At 45.4% G+C, this 12324-nt stretch overlaps 1 protein-coding gene across 1 annotated transcript in view; it reads right to left on the bottom strand.

Annotated features, from left to right (window-relative positions):
* LOC126095461 (leucine-rich repeat-containing G-protein coupled receptor 5-like) overlaps nucleotides 1–12324 on the bottom strand; it is a 1115085-nt gene that overhangs the window by 166038 nt on the left and 936723 nt on the right. Inside the window, exon 14 of the mRNA XM_049910253.1 lies at nucleotides 11360–11652. Coding sequence (XP_049766210.1) covers nucleotides 11360–11652 — 293 coding nt within the window. The remainder of the gene's footprint in view (nucleotides 1–11359; nucleotides 11653–12324) is intronic.

The following is a 12324-nucleotide window of genomic DNA, read 5'->3' as shown; positions in this document are numbered from 1 at the left end:
AGGAGGAGCCAGGTCCGCGCAGTATGAGAACACGTCGGGACCAATGGCGGCACGCATGGACTGCCAGATGGAAGGGCTGTGGTCACGAGGGTGCACGACCTCGTCGTAAACCGGATCCAGCAACCTTTAAGATGAGTGCATTCCAAGCCAAGTAGGGAAACCTCCACCTTTGTGATATCTCGCGATTCTCCAGTGACTGGGGTTCGTGTTGCTGCTCGTAGTGTCTTGAGGTGAAAGCAGTGACTGGATTACTTTCTACTCTGGTGGTAGTGGTTCCTTTCTCGTTCCGGGCGCTCTAAACACAGTATTCTGGGGACATAGTGCAGATCGCGTATTGTTCCATCGTTGGATTTGATTATTCCGGCGGTCGTCAGGTAGCTTCAGCAAGATTATCATTAGTCATTCTTTAGACAGCCAGTAGTTTGAGTTACCATCTTGTGAAGTGGATGCAACTCTTGGCTGCTTCTTTCATCACTCACGAAAGTGTTTGTTGCCGGACCTTGTCAGAGGTCGATTCCTGGAGCACTGTCTGGATCAGTTGCTTGTTTTTTAAATTAACTTTTGTGATTGTATTTGCTGTTTACAGCAGGTTTCAAATTTTTTTTATGTTATTGCCGTTTCTGGCGTGTAAGGCCTTCAGCCGTGATTGTGGTCATTTGCTTTAAAATTCTAATTTGGTACTGGTATTTTAGGAGTAAGCTTTTAAAACCTCATTTAATGTCATTCCTGGCTTCTGATGCAGTCTGATGTGTTTGTGGCGACTTCCTTTAATATTTCAATACCTGTAATTTGTAAGTTGCAGCGAGTTTTAAACAATCCTTAATTTATTGCCATTCCTGGCGTGTAAGGCCTTCTGGCCAGACCGCAGTGGCTTGCTTTTAAAACATTATCTGTTGTATCTGTATTTAATGGTGATTTGCTAAGTTGTAACTCACTGAAAACACTATTATTTACACTGTTCCTTATTCCTTCTATAATAATGTGTGTTATTTTTTATTTATTGTTGAGGCTCGAATAACTGGCTCTGAGCACTATGGGACTTAACTGCTAAGGTCATCAGTCCCCTAGAACTTAGAACTACTTAAACATAACTAACCTAAGGACATCACACACATCCATGCCCGGGGCAGGATTCGAACCTGCGACCGTAGCGGCCGCGCGGTTCCAGACTGTAGCGCCTTTAACCGCTTGGCCACTACGGCCGGCTCGAATAACTGATTTAAATTGTGTGTAACTGTAAAAGGCAACCAATAGTAATTGATTACGGCCCCGTCCACAATCACAACCGAATCCTACTTTCCGTTGACAACCAGGTTACAATAAGGTCTGGGGAGAGATGTAGCAACCGTCGTAAAGCTATACCTGATTATTTACACTGTGCAACACAATTAAGTTTCACTTTTCGAAACCCCGCAATTATTTACCATTTCGACGTACAAGTCTGAATTTCAGCTCAAAGATGCCTAAAACCTTCTTCTATAAGTGTGCAGAAGCTGACGCCCTGCGGCCTCACCCTCTGGCTCGGAGACTCTTCAGACAGCAGGATGTCGACACATGCTGAAAAAAGGCCAGAGCTAGGAGCTTCATGTGAGCTGTAAGGTGGGTTAATGATGTCACACTGTCACCAAATTTCACTACAATTCTGCCCAGCACTGCGGTTGATGTGTCACACGGTGGGAAGGTCGGCACTTACCAGAATTTTTGTGATGTCTCCAAGATGGGGGTTGGAACCACGACGCCCTGCATTGAAATCACGTGGTCGTATGTGTGTCTGAGGGAAGCGTTTCAGACACACAGGCACTCAGGATCGACACAGGCCTCAAGCGATTGTACACTACTGGCCATTAAAACTGCTACACCACGAAGATGACGTGCCACAGACGCGAAATTTAACCGAAAAGGAAGAAGATGCTGTTATATGCAAATGATTAGCTTTCCAGAGCATTTACACAAGGTTGGCGCCGGTGGCGACACCTACAACGTGCTGACATGAGGAAAGTTTGCAACCGATTTCTCATACATAACCAGCAGTTGACCGTCGTTGCCTGGTGAAACGTTGTTGTGATGCCTCGTGTAAGGAGGAGAGATGCATATCATCACGTTTCCGACTTTGATAAAGGTCGGATTTTAGCCTACCGCGATTGCGGTCTATCGTATCGCGACATGGCTGCTCGCGTTGGTCGAGATCCAATGACTGTTAGAAGAATATGGAATCGATGGGTTCAGGAGGGAAATACAGAACGCCGAGCTGGATCCCGACGACCTCGTATCATTAGCAGTCGAGATGACAGGCATCATATCCGCATGGTTGTAACGGATCTTGCAGCCACGTCTTGATCCCTGAGTCAACAGATGGGGAAGCTTGCAAGACAACAACCATCTGCACGAACAGTTCGACGACGTTTGCAGTAGCATGGACTATCGGCTCGGAAACCATAGCTGCGGTTACCCTTGACGCTGCATCACAGACAGGAGCGCCGGCGATGGTGTACTCAACGGCGAACCTGGGTGCACGAATGGCAAAACATCATTTTTTCGGATGAATCCAGGTTCTGTTCATGATGGCTGCATCCGTATTTGGCGACACAGCGGTGAACGCACATTGGAAGCGTGTATTCGTCATCGCCATACTGGCGTATCACCCGATGTGATGGTATAGGGTGCCATTGGTTACACGTCACAGTCACCTCTCGTTCGCATTGACGGAACTTTGAACAGTGGACGTTACATTCAGATGTGTTAAGACCCGTGGCTCTATCATTCATTCGATCCCTGCGAAACCCTATATTTCAGCAAGATAATGCACGACCGCATGTTGCAGGTCCTGTACGGGCCTTTCTGGATACGGAAAATGTTCGACTGCTGCCCTGGCCAGCACATTCTCCAGATCTCTCACCAATTGAAAACGTCTGGTCAATGGTGGCCGAGCAACTGGCTCGTCGCAATACGCCAGTCACTACTCTTGATGAACTGTGGTATCGTGTTGAAACTGCATATGCAGCTGTACCTGTACACGCCATCCAAGCTCTGTTTGACTCAATGCCCAGGCGCATCAAGGCCGTTATTACGGCCAGAGGTGGTTGTTCTGGGTACCGATTTCTCAGGATCTATGCACCCAAATTGCGTGAAAATGTAATCACATGTCAGTTCTAGTATAACATATTTATCCAATGAATACCCGTTTATATCAGCAGTGTAGAACTACAAGGGACCACTAAAAACCCTTCAACGAAATTTGAAAGCGATCCGAAGTGGAAAATGGTGCTTATGCTGTTCCAGCCCTCCTGTTTTGTGCCCTCCTGTGGCGGAATCATGAAGGGGTGGACATTGACACATGCATGAATGAAACGGAAACGGTTCCTCTAAGACGTCCCAGTGTGGCAGGTCCCTCAGTGCCACTTCCTCACGTTTGTTGAGCATCTTAAAAATGTACTTACACAGAGAAAACTCATGAGCGAGTCCTGGGCGACTGCTAGTAAGCATAATGGAATGAAAGTTGTCAGTGGTTGCCTATCTGCCGACGCCTAGGACTCTCGTTATGGATCTTCTCTGTGCAGGTACATTTTTTAAAGTGATCAACAAATGTGGGCAGGTAGGTTTGAGGGAGCTGCCGCACTAGGGCGTCTTAGAGGAACCGTTTGCTGTTTTGTTCATGCATGTGTCATGTCGCACCCGTTCAAGATCACGTCACAGGAGGATGCAAAACAGGAGGGCTGCAACAGCATAAACCCCATTTTTGGCTTCGGACCGCTCTCAGATTTCGGCGTATGGTTTTGAACGGTCCCTTGTGGTTCTAAAAAGTACACCACAACAAAAAAACTGTTGTCGCACTGGACTCCAAAGGGATCCAATTACGTTCAGTGGGATTACTGGTCCACGATGTCTTTAGAGAAGGGTTGATGCCTCCATGGGGTGTCATCAGTGTTAATGATTGTCAAGAATCTTCCTGAAGCTCATTGCACTGCGAACTGCCGTTGTAGATTGCACAATGTGTGGGAATCAATTCCTCAACAGAAGAGTTGGTTGAAGCCCTTTATGCCGCTACTTGAGGCCTTTTTGTCTCGATTCCGAGCAGGGGTGTGCCTATATTTTCCTCGGTCTCACATAAGGAAACTGCGTGATTTCAAAGCTGGGTGTCACAGTTCTAGCTTCCACAGCGGAGGCATCGAAATAAGGGGTGGAGGACTAGCGACACCCTTTCTATCGTACGACACGTCCACCGTGTCGTTGGTCAGAATTGTGGTGAAATTTGATGGCAATGTAATGTCATTAAACCAACTTGCAGCTTTCATGAATTTCTGAGCTTCGGTCGTTTTTCCGCATCTGTTGACATCTTAATGTGTGAAGCGTCGCTGAGCCCGAGGGTGACGTCGCAGGGCGCCACGCTTTTGCTTCACTGCAGAGGAAGGCTGCACGGACTTGCGGACCAAATTTCAAAGTTATGCGTCGCAATGGGAAATAATTACGGGGTTTCGAAAGAGTGATCCTTTAATTTGGTTGCGAGGTGTATTCAGTGAAAATTGCATTATAATATAGATGATGACCAGTTTCGGTCGTCGGCTGCTGTGGCCGAGCGGTTCTAGGTGCTTCAGTCCGGTACCGTGCTGCTGCTACGGTCGCAGGTACGAATCCTGCCTCGGGCATGGATTTGTGTGATGTCCTTAGGTTAGTTAGGTTTAAGTAGTTCTAAGTTCTAGGGGACTGATAGTGGTGACCTCAGATGTTAAGTCCCATAGTGCTTAGAGCCACTTGACCCAGTTTCGGTCGTTTGTCGTGATCAGCGACAATAGCTGTCAGTGTTAATGTGGCAGAGACCGACAGGCAAATGGAGAAGTGTTAACAGATACTGTTGAACAGGCAGCAGAAACGCAAACGTTCTATGCCTCTCGCCGAGCTTGGAACAACTGAAGACTGCTGTTACCTTAAATATCGGTCTCCGTTGGTTTCCAGTGACCGAGATGTATCAACCCTGTTGTAAGTACGTGGTCTGATAGGCTCGGGAACGCTGAGGAGAGACATTCAAGCAGGGATTACCCATTTCGAAAAAAGGAGAAGTAACAACACTGCCGCCAGCAGCAAATGCCGTACAGGAGACAAGTATTTACCAAAAATGGCTAGGTACCATCGCCTGGGGCGACACACGAAGGAAGACGAGCACACTTCGGATAATTCAGTAATGCTCTTCGAAGTCCGTCACGCGGCATTATTTGCCTGCCTCAACTGAGGGGAAACCGCATGTTTTTTTGAACAGTCAGTTCTTTCAGCTTCAGCCATAGGTGCGGCGAATCGATGGCGGTAATTTCGAACAGTGATGTAGGACTTTGCATTTTCACGTCTTGCTTCTCCGCAATCAGCGTCGGCGCTACTTACTTCTCGTAGAAATTGAATTTTTTTATGAACTCTCGCTGCATCACCTACGTACTTCTTCTGTACCTGCTTACGCTCAAAGACTTCATGTTCGCTCCTTGGGTTTCCCTTTTTTCGCAGGTTTCCTCATTTTTCCGAGTTCAGTAGAAGTGTCCTATCACAGGACACGTAACCATTCTAATTTTCAGCTTTAACCTTACAGCAGATAGTCATTGCCTGCTCGCCACGCTTAAAGGCGATGCGTAGACCTTCCAGTCACCAGGCATCTATTGATATCTATATATTAGTTACAATGTAACATGTCACCGTGTTTGGCTGTATGAATGTTAAAATACTTGGAACGAAAATCAAAACATGGTTTGTGGCGAGCTGATGCATATGTACATCTTAAACGTTGCACGTTTCCAGAAAGGAATTTTAAATCTTGAACTCGTCGGACACCGAAAAAAGAAAAAAAGAAATAAAAAAAACACATGTTATGTAAAGTATTATGACAAGTTATAGTCACGTTACGCCCACGCATAAGCCAATGATTTATAGCATTCTGCATTTGTTGAATTTGTGTTAAAAAGATAAGGCATGCAGTTGCACTGTTCTAAAAGCGCAGTAGAATACTTGGCTCTTTGCTACAATTGTAATGCGTGATATTGCGCTCTCAAATAGAGAAAGTGCTGGGCAAGTAGAAAGAAACCTCTCTACGGCACCAATTTGATAGTGGGTAGTCGGCGTGACTAAGGGGTTTCAGACCCTGCCCCGAAGAGTCGAAAAGGAAAGGTGCGGCGCAAGAGCTCTTCCCCAGAAGTGGAAAAGTGCTTTGCAGTGGAGTAAGACAGCGAGCGCCACACGAAGCGCTGCACGAGATCACTACGTTAGCGAACTGCTCATGGCGTTAGGAAGTACGCCTTCAGTGTGTGCACTGTCGGTTTTCAATTCAAAAATACATCCTGTGTTATCTTGTAGGGTGGCTATAATTTCGCATCTAACAAGCACCCATCTACATACTTTACCGTGATCTACAAATACATTTAGGTATCATCTGATAGGTTGTACATCGTATATATGAATATATAAAGGAGACTGACATTGTCAAGTACGCCTTGCAAATAATTGTTAACGCTTATTGCATACTAGTAGAGGTTGGAACGACAGTGGAAATGAAACGACAGGCGGAACTCAAGACCTGGGTGGAAGGCCCACACAGGTGTGCTGGTCCTGCTTAAACACAGGAAGTAGCAAGACGGACGTGTGACACCAGAGCGCTGGGGCACAGTAGAGTCGCGACCGGCAGGTTTGTTGCCGGACGGGAAGGACTATACTTCGGAAACTACGAAAATCTTGGACGCAGCTGAGAGGAACGAGGAAGCGTCACTTTGGAAACCACGCAGGCTGGGTTATTTCCAAGGATTTTTACTCAGAAGTGTACCATTGTACGAGTATAGGATTTTCGTCGCAAATTCTCCGCGCTGGATGACAAAAGACTAAAATATGGTTGGTCGGCGTTCGGAAGAATCTGTAGAGAGGGAGAATATTCCGTGGTTTCGGGAATATGAATCGTTTTCGGAATTACGAGGGTGGGGAGCCGCGCCTTGCTGGGGAGCCAGCAGTGGAGAGACGAGGCCTTCCGTCGTGAGAGCCCGTGTGTGTGACTCTCAGGAGAGTTTATAGTTAGAACAGTTAGGCGCTATACTGTTGCGAACCTATACCATTCTGGACTTCACTTCTGGGTTAGAAGTCGTCGTTGTGTACACGGCGTTCAGTAATTGAGAGAACTTCCTCTGCCTATACTTACATTGAGACGTTATCTGAACTCCGTCCTTGTGGCTGGGAGTTCACGTTTCTCGTCTGTAGAACACAGAGAGGAGAGTATTAGAGTATATTAGAGGACGGCCTTCTGCCGTCCTAGTGTTTGAAAGAGTTTTTATTTTGTGACTGAAGTTATTCCATCGACGCAGTCGTGTACGAGAACCAGCACGCCGACGCACCAGACGCAGTACATACGGTGACATCACAAATTGCTTCGGCTTATTAGGGCTATAAAGCTAAACAGCTGTGATCACGTTAGTGTATTTCCACTGAGGTTCCACACCACCGTAGATGATCTTTCAAAGTAGTGTCTTCTAGTGTTTGGTACGTAGATGATGTCAGTCATTTCGCGTTATTAATATTAGATCGCGCAGTCATAATAAGGGGCAGAGTAATTTTACTTAGGAAGTGTAAACTTTGTGATATAAAGGGTTTTTGTTTAATCTACAATAAATGTATAAGCAGGAACAACGTTTATCATTTAGTAGTATTAATCGCCTTAATCATTCATTTATGTTTAGATTGTAATTTATATGTTAAAGTCCATTAAGAGATCCTGAGATGTGCTTCAGGGGGTAGTGAGACAGGGACAAATCTTCATTTTAGCGTTTATTATTTTCCGTTGCGCACATTCATTACACCTGCCTCGAGTAGCATTTTGGAAACTGTCAAAAAAGAATATGATTTATTGTTGTGTGAAAAATGGGTACGTTACAACTGTTACATCGTCAGAAAACTTAATCGGTAATATAAATCGCCCAGATGACAGGAACCAAGGCACCAATGTGAACAATAGTGAATAGACACTGAAAATGAAAGTCTTTTTCTTTATGTAGTCAATCCGAAGATTTGTTGGCAGCGATTCTCGTTTTTCATTTTTTCCTATTTTCCACAAGTCTCATCAGTTCTGAGTATGTTGTCGATTTCAGAGTTTATTTTATCTGGGAGATGTACTGAAGTATTCTTCTTATCCATACATTCTCCCCAGGCATTTTCCTTCTTTTATTTTCATGATGATGGGACATTGTACCGTTGTAAAATCTACTGATATCTCCTGATATATAATATTAGTCGTCAATAGTTGATCAGTTAAGAAATATCTGCGTCATGTTTGCTCTGGCTTCTCCTCTGTTGTATGGAGAAGTTAATGAATAAAACAAGAAGCCTGTAAGCTGGGATTAAGTGAAGCGTTTGATACCGCTTCAACAAAAATGGCTCTGAGCACTATGGAACTTAACATCTATGGTCATCAGTGCCCTAGAACTTAGAACTACTTAAACCTAACTAACCTAAGGACATCACACAACACCCAGTCATCACGAGGCAGAGAAAACCCCTGACCCCGCCGGGAATCGAACCCGGGAACCCGGGCGCGGGAAGCGAGAACGCTACCGCACGACCACGAGCTGCGGACCCGCTTCAACACACACAACCAGAACGTCATCTGATAACCTGACCTCGACCTCGACCTCGGTCTACGTTACAGATCACTCTGTCACCACATCTACGATTTCCTCTTCATATACATATAATAATTCCAATCCCAAAGAAAACAGGTGTTGACAGATGTGAAAATAGCCGAACTACCAGTTTAACAAGGCATGGCTGCAAAATACTAACACGAATTCTTTACAGACGAATGGAAAAACTGGTAGAAGCCGACCTCGGGGAAGATCAGTTTGGATTCCGTAGAAATGTTGGAATACGTGAGGCAATACTGACCCTACGACTTATCTTAGAAAATAGATTAAGGACAGGCAAACCTTTGTTTCTAGAATTTGTAGGCTTTGAGAAAACTTTTGACAATGTTGACTGGAATACTCTCTTTCAAATTCTGAAGGTGGCAGGGGTAAAATACAGGGAGCGAAAGGTTATTTACAATTTGTACAGAAACCAGATGGCAGTTATAAAAGTCGAAAGGCATGAAAGGGAAGCAGTGGTTGGGAAGGGAGTGAAACAGGATTGTAGCCTACCCCAGATGTTATTCAATCTGTATATTGAGCAAGCAGTAAAAGAGACAAAAGAAAAATCTGGAGTATGAATTAAAATCATGGAGAAGAAATAAAAAGTTTGAGTTTCGTCGATGACATTGTAATCCTGTCAGAGACAGCGAAGGACCTGGAAAAACAGCTGAACGGAATGGACAGTGGCTTGAAAGGAGGATATACGATGAACATCAACAAAAGCAAAACGAGGATAATGGAATGTAGTCGAATTAAATCGGGTAATCCTGAGGGTATGAGATTAGGAAATGAGACGCTTAATGTAGTAAATGAGTTTTGCTATTTGGGGAGCGAAATAACTGATGATGGTCGAAGTGGAGAGGATATAAATGTAGACTGTCAATGGCAAGGAAAGCGTTTCTGAAGAAGAGAAATTTGTTAACATCGAGTATAGATTTAAGTGTCAGGAAGTCGATCCTGAAAGTATTTTTATGGAGTGCAGCCATGTATGGAAGTGAAACGTGGACGATAAATAGTTTGGACTAGAAGACGATAGAAGCTTTGGAAATGTGCTATAGAAGAATGCCGAATGCTGAAGATTAGTTGGGTAGATCACATAACTAATGAGGAGGTATTGAACAGAACTGGGGAGAACAGAAATTTGTGGCATAACTTGACTAGAAGAAGGGATAAGTTGATAGGACACGTTCTGAGGCATCAAGGGATCACCCATTTGGTTCTGGAGGGCAGCGTGGAGGGTAAAAATCGTAGAGGGAGACCAAGAGATGGATACATTATGCAGATTCAGAAGGATGTAGGCTGCAGTAGGTACTGGGAGATGAAGAAGCTTGCACAAGATAGAGCAGCATGGAGAGCTGCATCAAACCAGTCTCTGCCGGCCGGTGTGGCCGAGCGGTTCTAGGTGCTTCAGTCTGGAACCGCGCGACCACTACGGTCGCTGGTTCGAATCCTGTCTCGGGCATGGATGTGTGTGATGTCTTTAGGTTGGTTAGGTTTAAGTAGTTCTAAGTTCTAGGGGGCTCATGAACTCAGCTGTTGCGTCCCATAGTGCTCAGAGCTATTTGAACCATTCATTCAAAACAGGCTCTGGACTGAAGACCAAAGAAACGACACATACAGTGGCTTGTTGTTGTTGATGTGGTCTTCAGTCGAGAGACTGGTTTGATCAGCTCTTCATGCTACTCTATCCTGTGCAACCTTCTTCATCTCCCAGTAGCTACTGCAACCTACATCCTTCTGAATCTGCTTAGTGTATTCGTCTCTTGGTCTCCCTCTACGATTTTTACCCTCCGCGCTGCCCTCCAATACTAAATTGGTGATCCCTTGATTCCTCAGAATATGTCCTACCAACCGATCCCTTCTTCTAGTCAAGTTGTGCCACAAATTTCTGTTCTCCCCAATTCTATTCAGTACCTCCTCATTAGTTACGTGATCTACCCATCTAATCTTCAGCATTCTTCTGTAGCACCACATTTCGAAAGCTTCTGTTCTCTTCTTGTCCAAACTATTTATTGTCCATGTTTCACTTCCATACATGGCTACACTCCGTGCAAATACTTTCAGAAACGACTTCCTGACACTTTAATGTATACTCGATGTTAACAAATTTCTCTTCTTCAGAAACGCTTTCCTTGCCATTGCCAGTCTACATTTTATATCCTCTCTACTTCGACCATCATCAGTTATTTTGCTCCAGAACTAGCAAAACTCAATTACTAATTTAAGCGTCTCAGTTGCTAATCTAATACAGTGGCTTATCAACTCGAAACTGAACTCTCACTCTCCAGCCTAATCTATATCTCTCACTACTTTACAGATCAGTCTACAGTCACACCTACACACTCGTTGGCTTAATCAACTCGCAACTAAACTTTCACGTTCTAACATTACTTAGACGCTGGTCTACGCTACAGATAAGTCTATCATCACAACGAGAAGCTAATGACATGCAAAAGAAATACTGTCTGTGATCCGTTCTCCTTTTGCTTTCGGACTTACAAGTCAAACGCCAAATAATCAGGGCAGTGAAAGCAGTGAGTGTTTTAAAATACGGCTGTGGATAAAACTTTAACCCAGTTAGGAGTCAGCGAGCCTGTTCGTAACTATAGCTTACCTTATGTCTAAGCACAGGCTGCACAGTGAATAAGATAGAATAAAAGCGCTAAAACTGTAACGAGCTGCAGGGCAGAGATACAAACACAGTGAGATGATGTAAAGGTACTGACGCAGCTGCGGCCACAGGTCGGTCAGGCTGGAGTTCCAGAGGCTCATGTCGAACTCGGGGTCCTCCGGGAAGATGACGGAGTCCTTGAGGGGTGGCTTGGGCGGCGGGTCCGGCGGCAGCAGCGGCAGGAAGGCGCAGCAGTGGTAGGCGTAGGCCAGCATCAGCCGCTGCACGCGCGGGAACCGCTCCGGCGGCGGGAACTCGCGCAGCGCGCCGTTGTTGAACACCTTCAGCACCAGCAGGCGCTCCAGGCCGGCCGTCGGCAGCACGGGGAACGCGTTGTGGCCCAGGTTCCTGCCGGCACGAGCGCCAGCGCTGCTCACCTGCCACCGTCACAGTCTGTCTGCCGGGACTGACAAGGGGAAGGCCTCAGACACGGCCAAGCGATTCGGCTCAAATTTGGCAGATCGCTTGTGTACAGCCTAAAACGAAGGAATCTAAGATATTTTCGGTCAACACCCCCTCGTTTTTGAGAAAATCACCCCTAAAGGTTATGACGAAGAATCAACTCAAAATTGGCGGGATCGATAGATAATTGTAAGTAGAGGATTTTTCATCATCAGGTATGGGGTCCGAAAACGCATACTTATCCAGAACTTGGGGTAAGAAACTTTTACAACTGCCGCTTCTGTACCGACATGCAAAACGCTTTTCGCCGGCACCGCCGATAGCGCAATGGCCAAGGTAATTGGCTGGGAATCGAAAATACCGTGTTCGAATCTCGAAGAAACCTAGCAGATGTCATTGTTTTCGTCTGTATTTTTCCATATCTCAATTAATAGGGATAGGAGAGTTAACAAGGTAAGTAAATCAATAAGGAATGATAATAATAAGGTACGCAAACTAATTTCCCAATCGCCGTGAGTTAGTAAAGTATTAAACTTTTAAGCCTTGTCACATGAAAACAACTCCGAGTAAGAGTGCTGCGAATTCCTCACAATGGATCACAGATAGCCAACCGCGCAA

Source organism: Schistocerca cancellata, chromosome 8, assembly GCF_023864275.1.
Source record: "Schistocerca cancellata isolate TAMUIC-IGC-003103 chromosome 8, iqSchCanc2.1, whole genome shotgun sequence".
NCBI lineage: Eukaryota > Metazoa > Arthropoda > Insecta > Orthoptera > Acrididae > Schistocerca > Schistocerca cancellata.
Note: the sequence above shows the minus strand (reverse complement) of the source record. Positions and strands in the feature narration are given on the sequence as shown.